Consider the following 25,842-nt stretch of genomic DNA (forward strand, 5'->3'; position numbering starts at 1 on the left):
AAAAGTCCCTTTCCACTACTCCCACTTAAAGCATTAAGTCAGTCACTTTTTCTGGAACCAGAATTACATCATGGAACACGTTTTGTCGTCTGATGACTAACTGCATCATGAGGAAGAAAGTAAGTTATGGAAATTCACTGCATAAATTGTTTAGTTTAATACTCCAAGAGCAGCAGCAGAAGAATCCAGCAGAAGATGGAAAAGACCTTTCAGCAGGAACTAACAGATTCAGTAGACAGGCCCAACCTAAAGCTTGGGTTTGCACCGTAAGAGGTATTTTTGCATGATACTTATAGCTTTCATAATTATAAACATCTCTTACTTGCTAATGACAGCCATTCTAGGAATCTTTGCTTATACAGATTATACCACAATAAAAAGCTTTTTAATTAACCTTTTAACAATATTGTCTTGTGAATTCTGAACTATGACTTCAGACGTTTTTATAGCACACATTTACATCCCCTATTTTCCGCCCAGCCATAAGCTCTTCCGATCATTGCAAGACCACCAAAACACTGGACAACATAATAGATAGGGAAGACACCTTCTCTCCCTTTCCCCATTTTGTTTGGACAGTAACACATATGTAAGTTGAACAATAAAACCACACATGCAATGATACACAAAGCATTGTCATCAAATTGTTATCACTTATTATGCACTATCTTTAGCATGAATTATCTTCACTGAATACCAAATATCTCATGCACTTCAAGAAGCCTGAATTTTGGTATAAAACAGATCTCTGATATAAAAAAAAAGATGTCTTTAAGGATGGGGAAAAAATAATTTAGAAAGCTACAAGACTTATAAAAGAGCTCAACAAGAAGGCCTTTTCTGTCCCACTGCCTTTTTTAAGGCAAATCCTGAATTCTCTAGTTCAGTTCTTGTATTTAGTTTGCTTCTTTATGTGTTACTTAACAATTATAGTTATGCCTGCTTTTCTAGGGACTCTTCAGAGGTGGGAAGGATGGGCTGTACCTGTAGCTCCGTCAGCACAAGAGCCTAAATTAGTAAAACATCATTAGTGTGGGCATGAATGTTTGAAGCCTTTTGAATAACCAAAAGTGTTGTGGTAATGTAAAAGTCACAGCTACTTGTGAAGAGCATTAAAGGAGAGATAACAAGTAAACCAGTTATCAAGTCTACATATTTCAGTTTTTCATTTTGCAAAGGGACTTCATTCTGTATTTCATTAAAGGCTCCGATCAAGTCAGTCATTTGGAAGGATTAGGCACAGAAAACCAATAATGCCTCAAATAATCCTTAAGACATGTTCTTCTAGTACTTACTTTCCCCTCTGTCATGGGGTAAGAAAACACGCCAATGTGAGTGAGAAATCTACTCAAGTGCTACATTAAGAATGGAAGGCATATGAGACTGTCTATCATCATACTACATCTCTCTACTGTTAATTCCTCTACCACCACAGAGCATTAGGTTAAAATTCTTCAACATTTAGTAACAGCCATGGTAGAAAAACAAACTTAGCTAAGCATTACAAAAAAGGGGGAAGACCCAAAGCAACCCCATTGGATTTTCACAAAGAAAAAAATATATATTGTTAGATAACGAGTCCCCATGCATATATTAAGGTAACTGCCTATATGTACATCCTTTTTCCATAATCAATGCAATGCAACTTACCTTCCTTTCACAAGGGGTAAGCTACCTTAATCAGGTACCACAAAGTAAAACACCAGTGTACTGAAAAAGCTACTGGCATGTGCCAAAGCCCTTTGCTATATTCAGGCATAGGAGCTTCTGATATAGAGTACTCAAAAATCCAAATCAAGCAAATGAATTTATTAATATGCCACAAATGGAGATTTTCCAAATTGCCGTAGAATTTGTAAAAATTGGACAGTAACAGGATGTCATACGGTGTGTCTCTATATTCAACTTAGCTGCTGGAAATATAATTATTTGAACTTTCAACTGCTTTCACAAAAATATAGCTGAAGAAATATCACGTCTCTTCCCTATACAAGTATTTGCGTGGGATACTTTCTCAGTACAACAGGAAGTTTTAGGAAATTAACTTCATAATTTACGTGTTTATATAGAATTTTAGAGGAGTATTTCTGCTAGTTACAATAGTACCAGTGTAAAAACACTGCTACAGCATAATGAGTAACTTCATGTGTTTTACACTTTATACATTATAGCAAACAATGATGAATTTCTATGTAATGATTAGCGTAGAGAACAGAAAACAAAAAAAGCCTTTGTAATGTTGTTTTACATAAAAGTTGGTACAAATGCTATCTGAGAGCACTAGACAGATATTTGCTGAAAAACATGATGTTAACAGAGATATTACAAAGAACAAGTGTAATTCAATTTCTCTGTTACTATCTGAATAAAACAGTACTTAGCTACGTACAGTTCCAGAGAGGACATCATGAGGGCAGCAGTTGAGAAGGTGACTCTTGCACACTCTGTCATCACTGAATTTGATTCGCTGGCGGGTCGTGTCACCTGCAATATAGAAATCAACGTATTCCAGGTTAGAAATCTGGAGAAGCCAAATATGTTATGCAAGTTACATGCAAAGCTTTAACACTACCCTGTCACACAGTGAAGGCCTATGGAAACTAGAACTTAAAACACTGTATGCTTCTTTGCCAAATAAAACCAAAACCAAATATATATTTTAATGCTCTACAATGCTATTTAAAAATCCTTTCATACTTCCCCTTCAAAAATGCAGTGTGAGAAGTGCTTGAAACCAGAAAGAGAATATTAAACACTTTGCTACAACAGCATTTATTAAATGAGCTATATAATGCTCTATTCAGATTTTACATGAAATAGTGATGTATTTGTATGCAACAATTAGCAAATAAAAGCAGCCTCAAACAAAATGAAACACGGTGAGTCTTCACTGAATCCCACCTGATACTCATTTTATTGTTTTGCTCTTTGAAGCAAAGCACCCTCTTACTTCTGATGGGAGTAGCATAAAGAGTTGGCAGAAGAATGAATTTAAATGCTTACAAACCTGAAAAAAGTCAGTCAAACATATGGACTTAGCCTACATGCAAAGTTATTTTACAGATGCTTGTATATAACCGTCTCGTAAACCATATTTTTTCTACACGCTGTTTGTTGGGATGGGAACATCTCAATTGCATCTTCATCATGGCAGGTTGTAGTTCCTGCATCAGCAGAAGCATCAACCTGCCCACACACTGAGGGCCAATTCAAAGTTTAAATGACCCCATCTGGGAGCAAGACCTGAAGTCTTCAGATCAAAGTAACCAGCTGGTATTTTGGGGGTGAGGGAGGGAATGGGTTTTCCTTCGAGTCATAACGTCATTGTCACTTTTTGAGATTCAGAAGAGAGATTGCTGCTATGGCTCTCTTGCTGTTGAGACACAGGCATGATAAAACCTTAATCTCTCTCAGTATTTATCTATTTATACATAAAAGTTAACAACTTGTTAAAATCTTTAATCATCGAAAACCTACTGGTGAATTACTGAAGCAAGAAGGGCTGCTGGGGGAAAAAAGATGTGTAATGAGTTCAGATAGCAACCTTTTCCATTTCATCAAGTATTTTAGAGAGTACGGATACATTCTGCAGTTTTTATGGCTTCATGATTGGAAATGCTGAGAATTTTGAATCTATTATACAATTCAAGAAGCCCAATTCATTACTTAGGTAATTACAACATAATAAAAATACATATTCAAGCCTTTCTTACAATTATGTAATTGGATTTTTTAAATATCAGCTCTATGCATAGGATGCTAATATATAACATCTTCAGATGGACCAAGTTTCAGATTATTAAGCAAACAAAAATTTCCAAGAATACCACATCCTTAATATGCCTGCAGAATGCAACAGTTAAACCCAGTAATCCACAGGCTGAAGACAGCTTCAAAGCAGTTCAACAATAGGTTTTCTAGAGGTAAAGCTTACCGTTCACTGTTATTTACACTACTAAAAAATTAAAGCAATCCCTTTATAATCACGCCTGCTACTGCAGTAAAGAGTTTTGAGTTTTGTTTTGCTTTTTCGGAGGTGGATCCATATTTGTTTCTTTTTTTTTTTTCCTTTTTCTTTTTTTAAACACAACTGCGTTTGTTCCACATTCATTAACACATCTGAAAAGTTAGCGATAACTCACGGCTCGGCGAATGCGGGGCCTTTCTGACACTCCCTTGCAGATTGATGTAGGCAGGCAAAGATACATTGAACCTTTATAAATAAAACAAGGGGCCAGATTGTTCAGTTTGTATAGAATAATAGACTCTGCCAGCAATTTTAACACAGCATCTAGAAATACATGTTGACTGTAAAGATTCTTCTACATAAAGACAAATGAACAAAATCAAGAAAAGTATTAAAAAAAAGACAGCTGATAGCCTAATCGCACTAACCCATCAGGAGTTAAGGAGTTATGAAGACTAGAAAATTGCCGAAAGACTTATATGGTTCCTTAGGTAAAGTTGGAAAGAATTATTTTCCCAGACATTACCTCAACATCAAGAGGTCATTCATTTTCTTCCTACTTCTAATACAGCTGGTGACTGACTGTACAGCTGCAATACCCTCTTTATTCCTCTAAGGGGCTAGCACGATAATCACAATTGGCAAACTGGGACAAGACGACACAGAAAAAAAATGGCAGCAGGAACTGACCAAATTACATCCTTAAGGTGGTGTTCCACATTTACACTTTAACTGACAATCTTTTTGCATCATGCCTTTGGTCTAGCACTTTGGAGCTTGCAGAGAGGCTCCCACACACAGAACGTCCAGATATTCACCTTTTCCTGTCTATGGATAGTGTTGTCATACATTCACATTTCTTTTTAAACTACGGTGTTCCAGCAGGAAAGGCTTATCAAAAAGATAAGGCACCGTGTCCTATGTTCTACCAATGACTGAATCCCGTGTCCCTCTTGGAGCCCATTCCAGAGTCTGACAGCCTCAGAAGGAAGTGCTTTTATTTCTTCACGGGTTCTGTGGGCTCCAATACCCCTAAAATAGCTCAGACATGTTGTCAAAGACAGAAGATATGTTCTGCCGCTGATCTACAGATGAATCATCTTGAGGTGGCGATGGCCTCTGGGGCCTACATGGGCTGCTGAGTGGGGGGAACAGAATCTACAGACCGACTCTGCGCCTGCCATTCAGGCCTTTCGCAAGAGGCTTGCGGATGCCTCCTAAGAATTCAAACAACAGAGGCATGAACTTGACTGTTCCTAACCCCACAACTTGGTTTAAGTGGTATGTCAGATAGCTGAGATGGTACTTCTTTACATCAAACTACAGTCAAGTTGGTACACTCTTCCTGTGGCCAAACTATCAACTGAATGCTAAAGAATCTCTATGAGTACTTAGGAAAGGCTTTATATTTTCTGTAGAAAGAAAATAATACACCTGAGGACTAAGTAGGTGCAGTCATTTAAATTTTAGAAGTATCCTTAAACAGCTGCAAAGAGGACACTCTCACCAATATTTCTGATCTTATTACAAGTTCTATTTAATAGGTAAATCATTATGTTAGCTCAGAATAGCAACTTATTTAACCCTGCCTCTAAAGAACAGCAAAATATTCAACTGCTTGATCTTTAGGACTCACTCATTAAAGAAGTCCAAGGAGGCAACATTCATTACTGTAAGCCACTCCACTGTTTCTGATTAGATTTTCTCCATTAAAAAAAAAAAAAATTATGTTGGATAAAATTTATATGGAAAAAAAGAAAAAAAATCCCTCAAGAAGTAGCAGCATTAGTTTTACTCAAAGTATCTGGCCCAAACCACATTTCTACAATGTATTACATTATTTATATACATATACATATATATATATAAAATATATACGATGCAATACATCATAATACATCATAGTGTATTAAAAGGAAATTTCTGCACTTATACATCTTATATTGAGATCTACGACATGCTGGATGCAAATACCATGGCACTATATCTTACAGATGCCAGCACTGGAGTCACCTTTCTGAAGGAGGTTTTCTAGTTCACATTAAGTATGTTGACGACAAAACTGACATCAATATTCATACAGCTGATTAAGGAACATCCAGAGGTTAAGATCACAATGTGCACTTGTGACTACGATCCACTCTAACTCCCAAGTCTAACGTATTAACAAGCCTCTACAATGTCATTTCTGCGTATTTTAATCACAAACCAGCAGCATGTCTGTACTGACACTGCTTAGCATTAACTGCACACTATTTATTTCACCCAGCATTTCTTACAATTCTCCTGTATCTTAACCTTCTCCCAACAACAATCCCAGTGCACTGATGAGATTACCATTTGGAAACCAAACGTAACCTCTCATCCTAAACAAGAGGTGCATGCCATGCAAAGACAACAACGCACCCGTTCATTTTCACACTGCTGACTTCCTGCATTAAGCTCCGTCAGCCAAAACCGGTTGGGTTTTCACCCAGATTTCTGAAGTCCCACCATTTTGGCGAGGGACCCTCAAAGCTTTATTCGTGAGCAGCTACTAACTGGGGGGAATATCAGGTTAAAGGCTGCATAGCAGATTTCATCAGCGAAGCAAGCCTTGTTTAACAAGGACTCAGCATCTTTATTTAATTGAGGTTCATGCAGTCACAGAAGGTCCTGTTCCTGCTGCAGACTGAATGGGCAGCTGATTTCGATTTACTGTCACCAATGCCAGACACACCTTCACCATAACACTTTTAGTATAACACGTTTCTAAGCAGGATTTCTTCTGTTTTATGCTATGACTGTATTAACACTTGTGAATGCTTAGTGTAATAAAACCATTTTTAGCTAATGAATTACAAGCAGAATGTAACAATGATATCCTACCAGGCAAGGATATGCCTGTTTGCACCTGAAGTGTCATTCTAAACAGTGTCCCAAAGCTGTAGTAAAAAAATAATAACAAACCCCAAATCCTTCACTGTTCCCCTTATTTTTAAGGGCTAAAGTACCAAAAACTTTATAATGAAGCCAGCAAATACACACAATTCACTGAACACAATCATTGCTCTTCAAGCCACCTAATCACTCCTGATTAACAAATTATCTTTTCATTAAGTGTATCTGTTGCTTCTACTTCTGAGTTGGTATCAATTCCACGTTCTGGGTAGGTTTTGGAGAAATTCACGTATACAAGATACTTTTTTCCACCTGTATTTTGGTGTTGATCCGTATCTGAAAGACAAGCTCTCGGAGGAGGCTCTTGGCTCCCTAACCTGGCTCTCAGCCTGAAGCTACCAAATTGGTTAGCAGTCCTCCAGTAACGGAAACAACATACTGAGTTCAAAAGCACGTGCTACGTTCCACCTCCAAGTGCAAAACTTACAGAACTGGAAAAATGTAACCTATATACCCTTAAAATACCAGCCTCAACCCACTGCCCATCGTAAGTACTTGTGCAAAAATATTTGCTGCACTTCTTGGTTGACAACATGTCCATCTGTCACCTGCATGCCAGCTACAGCAATACAGCTTCAAGGTGCTGAGAAGTTTTAACCTACCCTAGGAAGACAAGGCCCCTAACATTTCCCTCTCTGCTCCCCAAGACGGGAATGAAATACAAAGATAGGTTCTGTTGAAGTGAAGGCACTACAGGCAAACGTGAGCACAAATTAAAAAGCTGGTCTGCTGAAGTGAAGCACTACAAACACAAATGCTAATTAAAAAATAGGTTACAAGTTCTAGATTACGCTTCTGTTACCATATAATGAGTTTCACTGAACAAATGTAACTTCAAGATAAGCACGGGGTGTCACTTCAGCTTCTCCTCAACAGAGAGGACAGAAAGGTCACACATCAGGAACCACTACTACGGATAACTGAAAGCAGCTAGCGTAAAACTGATAAACTGATTAAGATGTGAGCAGATGTCAAATGATATTTTCAGTGAAATAAGAATACCTAGAGCAAGAAAACTCTTTGCTATTATCATCTAAGAACTTGGTCAAACACTCCAAGCCCAAAGGAGTAGCAGGTGAAGCAAAAGAGGTGCTGACTGACACTTCGTACATATGGGTTCCATACATCTGAAGGCTCCAAAGATTAAAGCTTCTGCTATTCATATAGCGCAATATTTGTTAGTAAGCTTGGCAGAACACTTTCACAACCACATGTAAACTTCAAAAGCACATACAAATTTATTTGTCTACAAAGAAGACTAACGAACTGCTAGTTGGTCATATTTTTAGACTATAACCTCATTTTGATGTAGTGGCAGTTGTATAAAAAAAAAACATTTCTTTGCGAGGGTCGAGTCCTGGCAGTTTCAAGATGATGTGTTTAAAGTTACAGGACGATTCAGATCTCATCTGGGCCTGCACCACTGTCTAAGGCAGTGACCCTTCTCCACCCTCTGCTTCTAGCCTATTCCTTGCAATGACTCCAGCATTCACGCGGCGAGGCAGATCAGGTAACCAAGCTGGCACAAAATCAACCCGTTGAGCAAGATATGCTGATTTGAAACAAAATGGGATCTTTACAATCAGGCCTTTTAGGGAAAACTTGACAATCTTACCCAGTTCTGCTACGCTCTTAAAAAAAAAAAAAAAACGCACCCCTGGGGTACTAGTATCAATTATATTAACGTTTCTTTTAATAAATGAAGTCACTTACAAATTAACTTGGGAATGATCCTTGCACTAGGATAACTGTTACGTTTGACAGAGAACAGAGGTGACAAAAACAGGCATACAGAAATATGTAATGAACGTCTGAGCTAAAAAAATCATTTAAAAAAAAATAATGCTTTATCAGCTTATTCCTGATACTTCTGAATGACAAATTCACGCAGCCCTGGTCCTCAGCCATAAATTCAACTTCAACTAACCTCTTAACTACTGTCAGGCGTTACAAAGCCATTGAGTTTAACGGCTAATGGTGAGAAACAACATAATATGAATAAAACATTGGGATGCAAGTACGTAAGGTCAGCGACTTCACTTCAGCGCTCGTTATTTCTCAATATTTGGGAAACCCACGCTACATACTCAGTAGTTTATATTTAAGCCTCTCTAGGTATGCCAGCTTATCAGTGCCCGCAGTGACATACTTCAGAGTACGCTGTTTTCCATCTGTAGTCACAACTATATTCAATTAGTCCAGCTTTTTACTGACATCTCAATCTAAGCTGCATTTATTTACTTATTTTGGGGTATGGTCCACGTCCAACCCAGTCTTTTTTACCTCTTATCAGAGAAGCATGCAAGTGAGCTTCAGGTTAGGTAAATTTATTTAAGATGTTGAAAAATACCAAACCGCTCATTTTTAAATAATGTGGCTTTATGGGTGCTTCACAGAGCTCTCTTTACCTGTCATTTACAGCACAATTTCACCATAGCGGCTTTAGCAATGCAACTGCTTTTTAGATATCCCCAATTGCCTCTAAGAACTGCAACTCACCAGGAACACCTACAGAGCACCTGCCACGACCCTTCTACTCCACCTCCCCACCAGGGAACGGGAGGGCACCAGCAGGGTGGCTGGCAGAGCCCGTCCAATGTCACACCCCAGCAGGTACCGGGCAGCGAGCGATGTACCACGCATGGAGAGGTGTCGCGTGACTGCGAGCGTGTCTACCCCGCTGCCCAAATTCAGACCAAGCGTTTGATCTGCCTTTTCTAATATAACTGAGAATTTTAATGTGAAGTCCCTCTTCCAACCAAAAAAAAAAAAAAAAAAGACAACCAAACAAAAAAATCCACCAGACTGTGTGATAGCATTCTGTTAATTGGGAAATTCAAAGGCACGTTGGTAATTTTGAACATAATATAGAAATGGTATTTTTAGAAGCATTTTAAGATCCATTCTATTGCCAGGTAGAGCAAAATAAAAGGCAATGGGGACAGGTGAGGAAACAAGAGCTCCGCTCTACCAAGAAATGCAAGGACTGCCATACTCTAACAAAAAGCCGTGATTTGCATATTACTAGAAACAAGAGTATTTGTCAGAGGTGATGGGGGAGCGAAACAAAAAAAAAAAGCCAAAACCCACTACTCACAAGGCTAGCAATATTTCAATGACCTTGAACCTGGCCTTGAATTTACAAGGGTACCAGCTTCACAGAAAACGATGGTTTTCAGTCCCTGGAAGCACTCTGGTTTAAATAATGCTCCACTGGAATTTTTATTTCTTTATTTTTAAAAAAGAACTAAAATGGTGCTATATGGAGATCCCCAATTCTCCATCTAATCCAATAATGGAAGCCAGTACTGCAAACAGCCTTTTTTCCTTATCCTTCCCCATCCTGACAACTTTGTTTAGATGCTTCCTCTCAGTAAGCCACTTTCGCTTCAGCACACGCGGCTCTGGATTTACAAGCTGGGTGGGAGGGGGCAATACAGTTATCAATAAAATGACTGCTTTCTCACAAAGCTAAAGGAAACCTAGTATGCGATTGGTTTTCCTGGCTTAGGTCTTAAGTGTAACTGTCATTTAGCATCTTTAAGCAGCTCTCACATGTCAGTCGCCCTTCTTCCACCGCCAGTGAAAAACGCATTCAAAAACTGCAAAAGCCTTCACCCTTTTTAAGCTTCCTGTGCGGTCTTAGGTACCCTTTTGAGACAGCCATCTGGGTACTAGCGCTGGGAAGCCTTGAATTTCATGAGCACCATGCTACATTGCCAAGCTGAGCACTCACACCACAACAGGAAGCATTCAAAATCTTCTGGGACGAGACAAAAAAATCACTCCAAGTCAGATCCTGCACGCTGACTACTCGCTAACCAGCCTTGCCCTGGAAGGCAACCTCTCCATAATAGCAATTTTCCTATGAGGTTATCATGCCCCTGTTTAGAACAGCTGTAAGCACGTAGCAGGAAGCATTCATGACATCCTGGGTATGTGAAAACTCGTTACATTTATTTAAAATTCTAAATCCTATCAAAAAAGCTGAAAAGAAGATCATATTGCCCCAGTTCCAAGAGATGACCAGCACATGCAAAGTAAATCCCAGTTCATACATCCTACCCAGTGCATGGGAACACAGATAATCATTAATAAAGCATGAAGCTTCAACAAACACGTAGCGTATCTGCGAGAGTGAGTACAACATGCAGAACACTAAAATCATCTGTAATCAGAGTCTACCCTCAGGTGCAGCATCCTCTCGTTCATAAATGAGATACCACACATCACACCAGGGCCTCCTCTTCCCTAGCAGTCGCCACACTACCTACACTTATGGATCACTGCTGTTCAAACATCACTGTGGAGCGTGAAAAAAAATAAATAAATCTGAGAACCTGTACACAGCGATTATTTTCTATTTCACGATGTGACCGCAAAGTGATCAGAAGCCTGATTGTAGCTATAGTGTCTCTCTGTCTCGGGATTACTGCCTCTAGGTGTTAAAATGTGATTTTTTTTTAACAAAGGGGAAAAAAAAATGGGGGAAGTTCATCCGCTGGGAGCGACTAAACCCTCTCTTTCAGACAGCAGCAGGCAGACCCACCCAGCCGGCTGAAATGATGGTTTGGGTCAGACTTCAGACAGACCTACAGTGACACGAGCGCCCTGCTCCGCCGAAGGGGGGGTGGCTCGGGCTGTTCTGCCTGCGCCCCCCCGCCCGGTCGGGGCTGCCCGCTGCTCCCCGCGGGGCCGAGCCACGCGGCCGGGCCCTGCCGCTGCGCGGTTCCGCTTCTCCGGGGGCCCCGCGGGCAGCGCTCGGCGGCCGGGCTGGGCCTCAAGAGCGGCGGCGGCGGCGGCCCCCAGCGGCCGCATCGTCCCCGCGGGGCCCCGGGCCCGCTCCTAGGGCGGGCGAGCGGGCGGACAACGGCGGCGGCGGCTCGTCGAGCCCCCTCCCGGCCCCCGCCCCGGCTCCGAGCGCGGCCCCGGCCGGGGGGCGCTTACCGTCCCGGGACGTGCCCATGAGCTGGTCCAGCATGGCGCGCATCTGGGCCTGCGCCGACATCTTGAGCGCGGGGGGGGGGGCCGGCCCGGCCCGGCCGCCTCACGCCGACTGCGGCCTACAAGGCCCGAGGCCCGGCGCGGCCCGAGGCCCTCCCCCTACGCGTCACGGTGCGGGCCCGGGCGGAGCCCCGCTTCCCCGCCGAGGGCACGGGGGGGACGCGGAGGGCAGCGAGAGCAGCGGGCGCTGCCGCTGAGGGCGGAGCGGGGGAGCCTCTGCCCCGCGCCCGGCTCGGTGCTGCCGCTGCCGCCTCCCCTCCCCCCGCCGCTCCTCCCGCCTGCCACGCGCGCGCGCCGGCGCTAACGGAAACCCGCGCGCACGCGCCCTCCTCCTCCTCGCCTCCCACCTCCCCGCGAACGTCAGCGCGGCCGGCGCTCGGCGCCCACCCATTGGCCGCGACGCGCGGCGCGGTGATTGGCGGGGGGGCCCCTCGGAGCCGCTGTGACGCGAGGACCGCTCTGGGCGCCCCGGAGCCTCCCCCGCGCCCCGCCGCCATCTTAGGGGGCGCGCTGCGGGCGGGCGGGCGCCTCGCGTCCCTCCCGGCCTCTGCTGGCCCCAACGCCTCGGCCCTGAGGGGCTGCTCCGCCCGCCCGCTGCCCCGGGGCTGGGCTGGTGTTAACTAAGGGGAGAGGCGAGCGAGGGCACGCGTTGAGGGGAAGCGGTTTGGCTCGCAGCGTGTTTCTGGCAGCACGCTTTGTCTTCCCTCCTGGCAAAGCCCAGCCAAGCGCTCTTTTGTTGGTGGTTCTTTATTAAGCTCCTCCCGCAATTACAGCCCAGCCTCGCATTTACAGCCGTTGTAAGTCGCCCTCGGTACAGGTTTCTTACGCATCTTGCACAGAACAAGCCTCTTCTGACAATTGAAACCAATGTTTCTTTCCTTATAAAAAGAAGCTTGCTGTTCCAGGTTGCAGGACAAGAAAACAGCATTATTGCTTGGACTGTAACTCATTGTCGTCTGACTTACACATCTGGTGTTACTGACAGGCATTTCACTGCTAAAGGAAGCTTCTCCAAGATTCACAGTGAAACAGGCATAAGAGGCCTAGTTTGAGCCAACCACTTAAAGGCATTCAGAAATTTGCAGTTCACTAGGAAGCAGTATTCTGAGTAATTATCACTAGGTCATTGCCATGGATGAAAATCTTCAAGGTGAGGAAGTAGTACAGCAGCACTCACAAGAACCTTCTAATGCCCCAAAGAAAGGGCCTTTCCTTTGGAAATTGGAATTGGAAATTGGGCTTTTCCTTTTCCATTGGAAAATTCCCAATGTACAGAACATGGCAGGAAAACCCTACAGAAAACGGGCAAATCCCTTCACCTACAGATTTAGGGAAAGAAAACAAAGTTGTAACTCCTTACGACAGCTGGACGGTGAGGTTTTTGGCCTAGTTTTCCATTATAGGTAACCCCCCTCATTCCCTGAGGCTGCCTGTCACACCGCACACCCAGACGAAGAGGCAGGTCAGGTACACTCGATGACCACCGGGAGGGGATTCCCTGTTACTCCCCTTTCACCCCACACCCGCTGACTGAAAACCTCCAAGAAACACAAGCCAGCAGGGCCTCGGCGGCTCCCCTACCGGGGCACGTTTATTGGGGAACCGACGGCAGGCGCACGGCGGCCGCTTCAACCCTTCCCTCCCGGCTGCTGGGGCAGGCGGAAGCCCACCAGGCCGGCCACCTCCTCGGGCGAGCGCTCCCCCCTGCCGTGGTACTCGTGGTGCAAAGCGGCCAGGTGCCGCACGCTGCGCAGCAGGCACAGGTAGGTGGCGGCCTGGAAGTGCAGCTCCTGCTGGGCCCGGCACAGCTTCTCGGTGGTGACCTGCGGAGAGGAGGCGACAAGGACCGGCCGCTTCACCTCACGCCGCCGCCGCCGGAAAAGGAGGCGGAGCGGGAGGGGAAGGAGCCGCGGCGCCCCCACCGTACCCGGTGAGCGCGGAAGGCCGCCAGGAGGTGCCGGTAGGCGGCCGTGTCCCGGTAGGGCCGGCCGGGCGGGCCGCTCGCCAGCCGCAGCTCGCGGAGGAGCCCGCGGAGCGTCCGCAGCGGGGAGCCCAGCGCCGCCATCTTCCGACCGGCCGGCAGCGGAGCTGCACGGCAACGGGCCCGCGGGGCGCGGCCACCGCCAGGGCGGGCTGCGGAGCGCCGAGCGGAGTGATCGCTTCCCGCCCCCGCTCCCCCGAGCGGCCGGGGTCGAGCGGCGGAGGGCGAGAGGCGAGGCCGGGCTCTCGCCGCCTGCTGGGCAGGGAGGGGAGGGGAGCGACGGCCGCGGGCGCTCAGGGAGGCTTCGTGCGGCCCGCCCCGCCGCGGGGGCTTCGGGGTCTGTGTTTTGGCCAAATTTAAAAAAAAATAAAATAATAAAATAATAAATAAATAAAATAATTTTTAAAAGGTAAGAAACGGAGAGTGAAAAAAAGAAGCCCACCCCAGATGGGACTCGAACCCACAATCCCTGGCTTAGGAGGCCAATGCCTTATCCATTAGGCCACTGGGGCTACCACGGAAAGCGTTTCGCTGCGGTGCTACTTCTCTCATTTCCCCGCCCCTCTCCCCTTTTATGGGCGGTGCCTCCCGCCTGCCTCTCGCCTCCCGGGAGCGGGGAACAAGGAAATGGCGGCCGCCAGTAGCCGTGTGGAAGGGCCAGACGAGGAGGGCACGGCTGGCCCTTGAAACAACGGCCTCCGGAGGAAGAGTCCCCTCCTTCTAAAACAGTTTTGAAGTGCTGCCCTTGCTTCGGGGTGGCCCCAGCTGAAGGAAGCCATAGCAGCCGCTCCCCCCATCCAATTTAACAACAAAGAGAAACGACCCCCCTCCCCCCCAAAGCCCCCAACCACATCTTTATTTTGTGAGAAATAACACAGACAGAGCTAATATGTACATTCCTCTTTATTTAATACAGCACAGACACATGACATAAAAAAAAGTACACATGAAAAATGCCTGTCGCCATTACGGACAGGGAACAGCTACACCCAGTTGCGTAAGGCTCCTACTGCAGAACAGGGGGCTGCTGCCTAAATGTGGATCCCAGAGCAAAACTGCTGCCAAAAAAATCTTTGCACTCCTTTCAGGAAAGCAGAAGAAAAAGAGGGAAAGTCCCTCCAGGAACAGGTGGTGAAGCTGGTGGCATCTGCAAGGTTCATAGGACACAAGCCCCGTTACTGTTTGGAACAAAGCACTGATAAAGCAAAAAGCGCTCCAGCTCTTCTTGCGGAGGGCCAGTCGTCCTGACTTCTGAAAACATCAGACTTCTCAGGGAATGCGAACCTGAGTATCTGGAAGGAGTGAAAACGTCAAGTAGTCACACACGAGATTTATAGTCTCCCTGATAGGGCTCTGCTAGCCACAACTGGGAATGTGCAGGGGAACAAACCAGCTTCCCAATTAAAAATAAAAAAATAATACTAAGGACTAACAGCCATTAAACTGACCAGAACAGTATACACATTTGGAACTGATGCAGGCTTTTGTGGCAGCAGCTTCTTCCTTTTCCTGCTTCAGTTCAGGATGGAAATTAAGCAGGCACCAGTTCCTCTGGCAAAGAGCCTTACACACTTTAAAAAATTAAAATACAAAAAAGGGAGACAGGTGTATTTACAAAATCCATGGCTGGTACAGTACATCATTTTTAAGACACACTAAATGCTACAATCTTTCAGGTCCTGAGATTATTACCAAAAAAAAAAAAGCAACAACTCAAAATTTGTGTTCAGGTCCAGTTTTATAAGGAGAGAGGAAGGAAATCACACATTTAAAACACAGTATCCCTTGAAGTTAGTGGAACACGCCTCCCTAAAATCCAAATGAAAGTGGTGCTAACCACCCAAATGTAGCTGCATTTGGTTGTTCAGGCTTGCTGTCACAAGAGGGGAGCATTTCGCAGGGGAGTTTCTCTGGAGAGCTCAACCAGGTAAGCACGTGGCTGTTAGGATCCTCTCTGTCACTAAGCCCTATGATCTGAAATACGGAAGTAATAAAAGGAGGAAGGTGACCTGATACAAATTCACGTGGGACTGAGTAGAGCATCACAGGAGTCACTAACTCAAGAGGTTTGCCATCTCTTAGTAGCTGTGCGTTCCTTTGCTTGAAGTAGAGGACTACAAAGGTTTTAGTTTTGCTTGTAACAAAATGCTCAGGCAACTGACTGACTGACTGCTCTGAGCTACACAGAGCAGGGCAGGAGAATGCTCGGCCCACCGGTTTCTCAGCTGTTCACTTTACATAGCCTCCTTCATTCTCCTGGGGATCAGCAAGTCAGGTAGGGTTAAGCTGGCTATATCCAAAGTTGCTAAAAATATATACGCCACATGTGACAACAAAGGATACAGAGGCCAAACCTGTCTGTGGGAGGACCCCCACTGCCCTTGGCGGGGTGGGCAGGAATTGATGTGGAAGCTCTGCTCTTGATTAAGCCTCGTTACCAGGCAGAACTGAAGGGACTTGCAACCCACACCTGTATTTTCAATGAAATATTCGTAACATAGTGCTTTTGTATCATCAGAAGTTATAATCACAGATGCCCTTTTATTGTAAGCACCTGACTTTAAGCTAGAAAATACCAACATTTTAAGGATTACTCACGAAATGCTTCTAACCCTCAGTAAAAAGAAGACTACAAGAGACAAATCACAGAACAGGGTACTAGTTTAACGGCTAAAATATAACGAACGCTGCTCAGTAGACTTTTTGGGGAAAATAGCATTAATGATTTTTGTATTTTTTTTTTTTAAACAGTAGTCCAAAAATATTTCTCCATCTATTTCCAACAGGGACCTTGAGAACTATGCAAGAACATGGTACTAATTGCTACATGATGGAATTACTGGCAATAAAACACACACTACAGTTCTCACCTCTGAGCTAAATTGTTATTTGTAGTTACATACAAGACTACAGGATCAGTGAGAAATACCTGGGGAATCACAAATTAGCTTTTATTTGAAGATCCAGCTACTGGGTAGCTGATACCTCCTCTTGTTTAGAAGCAACTTCATTTAAGTCAGGAAATGATTTACTTTACTTCTGATATTGGAAGGAAACACGAGATCTCATTAGCTTCTCCCCAAATCCAATCAGTACATTAAAAAAACAACATTGCTGCGGCTTCTTTAAACCCATTTTGAGAGCTGAATATTCTGAAAGCTCTCAGACTAAGACTTGTCACAAGTGATTTTAGCTTCCCTCTTGAAGCAACTTCATGACACTTGACACTAGGTGTTGCACCAGCAAAAGGGTTTCTTTTTTGAAATACAAACTTCTTTCTTCACTGTAGCAAAAAGAGTTCTGCAGTACAGACATTCAAAAAATATTCCATTTTCTTTGGGTAAAATTTCAACATGTATTAACAGGGTAGCTGGGGGAAGGAATGCATGTAACACTGAGACATGTAAAGAATACTTATCTGCATAGTTGATATTATTGACTACTAATCAAACTAAGGCCTTATCTGGAGAAAGCTGAGAACACAAGAAAGTTTCTTCCCCCACCTCCCACTCTACTGGTGAAATCTGAGAAGTCTCAAAGCAGCTCTGGCTGCCTCAGCAGCTACTTGGTTTGGCCTGCAGCAGTGGTATCTCCCGACTGGTTTGGTTTGATTCTCTTGCCTTTTTCTCTTGGTACCAGACAGTAACAAACGTTAACTGAATCTGTTCAAAAAATACATCTGCACATGCTGCTGGGCCAAAAAAAACCTTTAGTAATGAGCATGATAGAAGACAATGTGCACTGCTTGTTTTGGATTACTTCAGCATAAAGAAAAACTTCTTAGTTAATGGTTATTAAATAAACAGGAGACATGGCAAGGGAAGAGGCTGAAATTCACTTCTAGATACAAAACGAAGCTTTTTTTTTTTTTTTTCCAGAGTTGCTCTGTAGAATTATAGCTGTCAAAAAATGTCTACAAAATAACAGACCTATATCCTCCACTACTGACAAGATCAGCACAGTATCACTTACGGGGAGTGTGCAAAAATGGCCACAGGGAATCTTTGTGCATCCCCAGTTCCAGGCCATGCTGATCTCTCAGCATAACACATAGCAGCAGCGGGGCATCCTGTGGCCCCAAAAGGCTATTACAGCAGCAAGGAATCATTGGGTCACAGAAAAAGGATGGTGGAACCGCACCAGACGTTTCCACAACCAGAGTGTCCCCCAACAACGTTTGGTTATATTTCCAGTGGCTAAGCCAGGCTACTTCTGCTGCTTATTTTGGCAGTGATTTTTTAAGCAGCATCAGACTGACAGTGATTTTTAGAACAGCCACAGGTGTTAAAAACACCACAACAGTCAACCAGCAGTGCCAGCTGTAGATTTCCAAACTTTCAGATCAGCATAGAATAAAGAGCACACGTGCCTGAGAGGGACTGAACAGCAACAGAGGAGCCCAGTCACCGCAAGTCACTGCCACGGGTGGATGTGGCTAACTACAGAAGTAACTCTCTCACACTCACCTAAGGCAGATTAGGACGCACTCTCACTCCAACTGACCAAGCTACCAGCAATAGTACTATCCCCAGCACTGTTAGATCAGTAAAAGAAATCTACCTATGGCCTCATTTCAACAGGTTCATTTGAATGTGATAACTGGAATAGCAGTTAGGCTATTTTCTGCCACAGGAACATGTTGCATTTGGTATCTTACTGTTGGTTATCTAGATGGGCTCTCCACTGACGTATGAAGGACTCTTCTAGCCATTCCTACTCTGGTTTCTGAAAAGAGAAGGTAAACACTTCCTTTTCAGATTGCACCTCAAAATTAGATCTTCCCCAGTGGAAACATCACAGAACTAGCACAGTCTGGTGATGCTTACATAAGTTACCTTAAGTTTAGAAATGAATTGCTAATTTCAGGTATGCGTGTTTATAATAATAGTAAGTTAGATGTATCCTCAGCACAGAATAGTTAAAATCATTAGAAGATCTATTACAGATCACTGATTCTGTCAGAGAACAAGCAAACAAGCACAGACACTATTTGAGTGTTCACTTGCAGCCAACAATACACGAACTTACTGTTCATTATTTTAAGAGAACAAACCATTAATGAAATCTCAGCAAGAAAAAGTACAGCGAGAAAAGTACTCAAAGGTGAATGATTTAGGCAGCTTGTGAAGTATAGTCAGGTTTAACTTCAAAGAGTAGCTGCATTCTTGCAGTTTATGCCAAGTTCCTTCTCACACGTGATGCCTGGTAGGAAGTGACAACTTTGGTAAATGTAAGAATCCTTGCAATAACCAGTGCCAAGCAGACATGGCTAGCCATACACAAGATTCCTTGCAGTTCATCTCAACTCAAAATTGTTACAAGCTATTTTAACCTTCTTCTTTCCCCACTTCTTTCAGTTACGTTAGCCACACATCTTTGCCTCAAGTTCAGTAATAGTGTGAAGCGGTCCGGTATTTAAAGTTGTCAGCTGTACTTGTGAATTAAGACCCAAATTTAAAACCTCCAGAGAAAAATATAACAAGTTTCAATCTCATTAGCCACTTCCTTTCTCTCACACACATTTACACATTCACACACGCACGCTTTTATTGTACTGCCATCTTTGCCCAAAAGTTCCCCTTTTGTATGTAAATGTTTAACAGCGCCAGCAGAACATAGGAGGATGAACACGGTTATGGGATTCTCTGGAATATTGCTGTGTATGTACGTGTGCGCACACGTGTGTGAGCGTGAGAGAAAGAAAGCACAAGCATACAGAACCAACGCCATGGTACAGCAGCTACGAAGTCACATACATTACACACTTTTTTTTTCTTTTTTTTTTTACAAAAGGGAAAAATAGTATAACAGCATAAAGCCATCTATCTTGGCAAGCTTAAGATTTTCCTCCAAAATGCCTTCCAGCACTTCAGGATCTCTGAGAACAGTTTAAGAGGGTAGGGAAATAAAATAAAAAAAGGCACTTAAACAAACGACAAAGGCCTGAATCAAGTAAGTCATGGAGGGTAACAGCCATTTCACCAGAGCTAGGACCAATCAAAAAGCTACCAACTTTTTAATTTCTATAAAATTAAAATTGCATAAAGTGTTAATTAATCAGTCATTTACCTACTGCTTTCACTTTCTGGATCATTTTATGAAACAAACAAAAAGCAAGTGTCCCTTTAGTGATTTCCCCCTAATTCAGCAAAAGATTAAAGGTAGGTGTGGGAAGAAGCCTTCCGCAGCTTAGCCTGACTGCAGGTTTTCCTGCAATTCCATCTGCAAAAAAAAAAAATCCAAAACAAAAACAGCAGAGGGACCACTGTGCCTTTAGCAATTCACTCAAAAAAAAAAAAAAACAACCCAAACACCCCAATACTTCTAATCCATCTGTGGGCAAAAACTACTCAAAAGAAAACCAAACAAACTGTAAACTAGATTAAAATTTGCTAATAAATACAGCTAAAAGTTCATTTTATGAATGTAGCAGCAAATGTGATAAAGTTAGTCGGAGTCCAAGATGACTCCCAGAGGGTTAATGGTTCACACAACTGATGGCAGCTTGGGAGAGTTGCAGGATTTCTGTTTTCATGTCCTCAAGGGTCTTGCACCAAGTGGAGAAGGAGTGTGGAGGAAGGGTCAGGTGATGGGACTGAGGAAGGAAACAGGCTCTTGGCACCTGTCCCACCCCCCAATTCTGTGCATCAGACAACTTTGATTGGATTCAAACAAGAAGTAGAACCCAAGTAATTAAAAGTTACTTCTGATTAGCAGAAAACAGATGTGAAACCCACAGCATCCACACTTGTGACTCACTCAGTATTAGTCATGTATCTTGAATCATCAGAGAAGGCTGGACAAAGTGATTTAGGCCATCTTGGAGTAGGAGAACACTGCAGTTACAGTCCAAGGTATCAGAAATTTTGCAGCCTGTTTTTCATGTAGCCTGCCGCCTTCTTTCTTACTTTGCAAGTGTCTCAGAAGGATTTACAATAGCTACCATGACTTTGGGGACTTTGGATCACGTAGCTGAAAATATTACTCAGAGGGTTTTAACATCTAAGACCTGTGTGTGAAATTATTGCTTGCATTCGTTTGGGGCTTTCAGTGAGCTTGACAAGCTAGCTCATATACAGACCCCAAACCGAGTTCAGCCCTGCTGCCTGGAAAAGACAGCTCTACTTGGCTTTCTTATTGCTTGTGAATACTGAGGGTTACTTAGTATGTACAACTACAGTTTATTTATTACCAGAGGCCCTTAAAAAGTAGTAAAAAACTGGGGGAAATGTTTTTAGGAGAGCTGCTGTGCAGAAAATAGTAAAACATTAACCTAGTTTTGCATTTGGACATTGCAGAAAATTTTCACTTCCCCACCCTGTTTGTGCTAACCAAAAATGTCTCTGGGAGCCACCCTATTATTCCCTTTAATTTGGCCTTGCTAGGTTTAACACAGAAGAATAGGGAAAAGGCAACACCGACCCCTTCATCACTATGTTGCTGATTCCAAAGCAGCTCAGCAGTACAATGACTGAAGGCGAGTTATCCGCTGGGGGACTGTCTGAACTGGCACAAAGACTGTATGGTCATCTTTATTCTCACCATCAGTATTAGTTTACCCATTTCCAAAAACTGAGAAGCTCAACAGGCCATACAGACAGGACTACTTCCTATCCTCAAGGTTTGGAGAGGATATCCCTTAACTGAAGGTGAGTCGTACCTACAGAAAGAGAGGGAGGGATATTGAAAGGAAGTTTGTGCTGTTATTATAAAGGGCCACAAGTCTCCCAACTGAACTTTCATTTAGCAACTACGAAGACAAGAGATGTAAATTTGGATGAGATGCTTTGATGAAGAAAACACAGAAGAGGTAGAACTCTTAGGACATTTTGTTTTTTTGGTGGGTTATTTTGTGTGTTTTGTTTTTAATATATTGCTGCTTGATGGCTCACTGCTGCAACTCCCTTAGCTACACAGGTTGTTTAAAAGTATCAGGTTTGACAATTCAGAAGAAAATAAATCAACGTTCTCTTAGGCCTCAAAAAAAAGTTTTCTTCCTTCAACCCTTCCTGGAGAAAAAGAAAAATCAGATAAAGCTTGCACTCTAAATAGGTTGTGGTACTTAATGTTCAATAGAATTTGCACGTTAGTAGGAATGCAAGAGTCTATGTAGCTGTATGTTTCAACTCTAAATAACCTTGACTAAGATGCAAGCTTATCTAATCAACATGCCACATACAAAACATTAGCATTAGCTAAAAGGCATCTAGTTAACTGATGCTATGGAGTGAAATTCATGAACTAATGAATCTTATTTTAATTCAATGTGTCTTTCACAGAAGTGTTGTGCAAAAACATTTATTGCTGAGCTCAACCCAACATCTTTATACTAAATACACAATATATATTATTTTAGATTCATGTATATATATATATATATTTATATAAAATTAAAATGAGCTCTAAATAGAAAAGAAATTGTTCTCTGGTCTAAGAAAAATAAGTCACATGTAAAAGTAACCTGAAAGCTATAAGTTAATCTAGCAAAAACACTGAAGATTCATTATCCATGGTCAAGGTATCTCTGGAAGATGAGATGACCAGTAGTCACTGGTTCAAACTCACCTCAAACTACTGGAAAGACTAGCTAGTAGGAATTTCAGCATCTCTGATCAGGAATGTTTCAGGGTTGAAGGAGAAGGGCATCATATCATTTTAGTTGCGTCTTTCCCCTAGGATTTATTTCAGTTTCTGTCATTCTCATCTTTTATCTAACAGCACAAGGGACTCAACAGCAAAGTTCTGTCCTAATGTCAAAAGTGCAACATGTGCTGGATACTTCCTAACCTTACAAATGAACCAGTCCATGTATTGCTATAAAAAAATAGCCAGCTTTGCAGTTTTGTGCTACCATGTAAGGAACAGTTCAGGTTGGAAACTCTCCAGGCCAGCAGGGGCTGGAAATGCTGAAGACGATCCATTCAGCCCCAGAAGAGAAGGCACCTCTGGTCGCTTTTGAACGACTCCTCTTTGGCTAATGCCTGAAGCAGTATTAACCTGGCTCTGGAGTAAGTCACATTCAGCTCTCTTTTACTAGCAAATCAGGATAATGCATGGCTTTTGGGAAGAGTTACGTGACAGATGAGGAAGATCTAGAATGGGTAAAGAACTAACTGTATTTTATGAAAGATGTGATAGAACATTACTAAATTTCAGTAGCAGATAAGCACAAGGGAAAGGAAAGTTTAACAAATGGAGGGACTGAAAGAGTCCTAGCATGCCTTTAAAAAAAAGGATGTGGGAAAGAAATGCTAGTGTGACCAATAAAATGTTGGTTTCCTTTTTACATACGATGAAAAATTTCCACACACCCTTCCTCCCTATGTAAGAGTCATGTTAAAACAAAGAAGAAAAAAATAAACAAGGAGCAAAGGGTTTCCCAGTAGCCTGTCTCTCACATCTCATGTACCAGGAGATCTGTTTTTGAAGACAGCTCTCTGGAACTGAGACTGCATACATCCATAGGCTCTCTATAGCCAAATAGCCTTGTAAAGCTGAAAAAATGCCCACATCACAAACTGCATTTCTGTAAGGTTTTAAATACAACACAAAGTATCCCAGCACCACTTCTAATCTGTATAACCTTTGGTCCACAACCACGCGGTACACTCAGGACCTACATATAATCTTACATGGGGCACTTCAGGAACTCGTGAAGTAGATGATTCCACCTCACCCAATGGATGGAGAGACCTATTCTAGCTCCTCTCATGCTTTCAACTCTTTATTGGACATTACCCAGAAAAAAAATGTTTGTGCTGCTGTGGGTTTGACAATCAATTTCTTTTAAAAGCCAATCAGAACAGATGAAAAAAACGTTTGTTTCTTTAGGCAAGATCAAACTATGACCAGTCTGCATGACCAGGAGCACCAGTCCCCCTTTTCCTTCTCTCTTTGATCAAGTATTGTTTTCTTTTTCTTCTTCCTCTCACCACAGTGCTTGGGATCAGAATATGTAAACATCGACAGAAACAGCAGCCCTGTGACAATAAGCACTTTCCCAACTGGGCAGATTCTGTCAGCCAACCAGAACTGCTTCAGCTCCCTTGCTTGTCTAGAAGTCACTGGTTTTTCCGCTGTAACTTAGTGTCCCCTTTACTTTGGCCTCCATCTGCAATTTAGAAACAGGAAAAGAAGAGGAAGAATAAAAGCATGAACAAACTTATTTTACAACTTACAAAATAAAAAACATATTTGGAACATTCATCTTTAGAATCAGCAGAAAATGCATTGTCTTTATAGCATGTTGAACTTTATATATTTTCAATAATTTTCTGGTTTTGTTTTCTTTTAAATAGGACTGATGAAACCAGAGACATCAAGCTTTACACCAAGATCTTTAGAGATGTGGTATTTTAAGTTGCAGCCTGTGATACTGCAAAAACAAAGCAACAAAAATCAAGCTTTTCTTTAGAAGTCTTTACTCTGTAAGACTTTTAAGTCAAACCATGGCACTCACTGTGACAAAAAAAAACCCAAGGTTGATACCACATAAGCGATTGGTTTGTTTTTACAGCCTCTTACAACACTGCCCTGGTTCTGGAGCTAAGTACTGCAAAATCAGTATAAAGAACCCACCGTGCCACTGCCACCTTTCGTGTTCCCTTTTCTAGCTAAAAAATCCTTACAACTGGCAAATAAAGGAGCACACTCCGCCACCTTCTATAATTTTATGATAGCTTTTCAGCTCTAAGGCCTTACAAACAGAAAAAGATTTTATACTTCAAGTTACTCCTTTCAATCAAAAATATGTAACTTAAAGCATAAGATTCCCAGGGAAGATTGGTCTTCCACTAGGAAACTATCACATTTATTCACACATGCATACCCAACTGCAAGAATCATGAAGAGGCTTCTAGCTGGAAGATATTAAAATGTAGTGGAAAAAACAACCCTTTTTCCTCCCAGTATAGACTATACAGTCTGCAAATAATCATGTTAATATCTAGTATGTAGTAGTCCTTTCTTCCATTGGCTGAATTTGAATGCTTACATTTCTCAAACTGCTATAATAAAGTATTATTGAGATCTTTGAGCTTTTTTGTTTCTGGTATTGAACATTGTTTTTCTACTTGTGTTTGGGTTCCAAAAATACTGCTGTAATAGAATGTGCACCATCTGCTGCTACCAGGGCTTGTTCCTGTTTTGTGTCTTCTCTAAACCAATTTTGATTTTGGTGTATGTTTTGTTTCAGTCTAGGGCATAAATCTGTTAAGTAGTAAGAGAAATATATCTTTACCTGTGTAAGCTTGCTGCAAGTGAGCAGGCAGAGGTGAGTGAGACAGCGTTGCTGCGTGCTGAGCACCTGGCTGTAAACCCTTCAGTAAGTCTGGGGGTAAAAAAGAAGGAGACAGACAAAGATGAAAAATCTTACAGACCATATCAGCCTTAGTGAAATAGGAAGCTTTTGTTTTTAAAATTACAGCTATCGTAACACGATAATTTGGCACAGATTTCTGAAGACATTCCACCAACAACAAAAAATAATACCTGATAGGATTCTGATGGCTGGTAAACAAGTCAATAAAAACAGACCTGTTCAGATATGGTTAATCAAAAGTCAGACCCAGGATCATGTGTCACTATTGGGATGCAACTCTTCATACTATTTCATTTGGCAAAAAGGCCAAAATTGCTACAGATTAAAAGTTTAAAGAATTTCTTTTAAGCAATTGCAAATAATAAACCCCACCTAGATTGATGCCTTCCTGTAAGAAAATGGTTTGGTATCAGTGTCTAAGCCATTACTGAGCTAAGGATATTTTGATGAATCACAGTATTAAGTCTCGTATCTGAATTGTGAAATTGAGAGAATCTTAAGATACATTTATTTCTGAAGATACAGGAACAAGTTAACCCAAAAATGCATGTTCAAAAGCAGCTATATATTATGAATTTAATAGTGAAGTTAATCGTCTATCAAAGGTGATTCATAACATCTGGATAATTA

The 25,842-nt window shown here is 42.6% G+C and overlaps 3 protein-coding genes and 1 non-coding gene across 8 annotated transcripts in view; all 4 read right to left on the minus strand.

The window, feature by feature from the left end:
- Positions 1 to 12,150, minus strand: part of LOC121069122 (putative RNA-binding protein Luc7-like 2) — a 33,472-nt gene extending 21,322 nt beyond the window's left edge. For 2 of the 5 annotated variants that reach the window (XM_040554896.1, XM_040554885.1), the window contains exons 1-3: positions 5,604 to 5,650; positions 4,143 to 4,213; positions 2,390 to 2,484 (exon numbers count right to left, since the gene is read on the minus strand). In XM_040554896.1, the coding sequence (XP_040410830.1) occupies positions 2,390 to 2,484; positions 4,143 to 4,213; positions 5,604 to 5,635 (198 nt within the window). In that variant the 5' untranslated portion in view covers positions 5,636 to 5,650. Of the gene's footprint in view, positions 1 to 2,389; positions 2,485 to 4,142; positions 4,214 to 5,603; positions 5,651 to 11,854 lie in introns of those variants that run through there. The other 3 variants (XM_040554914.1, XM_040554904.1, XM_040554922.1) reach the window with 2 other exon arrangements.
- Positions 12,151 to 13,476: 1,326 nt separating this feature from the next.
- On the minus strand, positions 13,477 to 14,114 carry FMC1 (formation of mitochondrial complex V assembly factor 1 homolog). Its single transcript, XM_040554936.1, has 2 exons — positions 13,839 to 14,114; positions 13,477 to 13,734 (listed from the first exon to the last, which is right to left on the minus strand). The coding sequence occupies exons 1-2, from the start codon at positions 13,974 to 13,976 to the stop codon at positions 13,540 to 13,542; spliced, it is 333 nt and encodes a 110-aa protein (XP_040410870.1). The 5' UTR covers positions 13,977 to 14,114; the 3' UTR covers positions 13,477 to 13,539.
- Positions 14,115 to 14,331: 217 nt separating this feature from the next.
- On the minus strand, positions 14,332 to 14,404 carry TRNAR-CCU. The gene has a single exon. It is a non-coding gene; the product is annotated as a tRNA-Arg (tRNA).
- A 373-nt stretch (positions 14,405 to 14,777) lies between these two features.
- UBN2 (ubinuclein 2) overlaps positions 14,778 to 25,842 on the minus strand; it is a 56,417-nt gene continuing 45,352 nt past the window's right edge. Inside the window, exons 16-17 of the mRNA XM_040554949.1 lie at positions 25,132 to 25,221; positions 14,778 to 24,003 (exon numbers count right to left, since the gene is read on the minus strand). Coding sequence (XP_040410883.1) covers positions 23,954 to 24,003; positions 25,132 to 25,221 — 140 coding nt within the window. The 3' untranslated portion in view covers positions 14,778 to 23,953. The remainder of the gene's footprint in view (positions 24,004 to 25,131; positions 25,222 to 25,842) is intronic.

This window comes from Cygnus olor, chromosome 1, assembly GCF_009769625.2.
Source record: "Cygnus olor isolate bCygOlo1 chromosome 1, bCygOlo1.pri.v2, whole genome shotgun sequence".
NCBI lineage: Eukaryota > Metazoa > Chordata > Aves > Anseriformes > Anatidae > Cygnus > Cygnus olor.

What these genes read in the sequence shown, in the direction of transcription:
- FMC1 (XM_040554936.1), bottom strand. Translation starts at nt 13,976, where the DNA reads ATGGCGGCGCTGGGCTCCCCGCTGCGGACGCTCCGCGGGCTCCTCCGC. An exon ending in CGGCCTTCCGCGCTCACCGG is followed by an intron (nt 13,735 to 13,838) that starts GTACGGTGGGGG and finishes TCCTCTCCGCAG; the next exon opens with GTCACCACCGAGAAGCTGTG.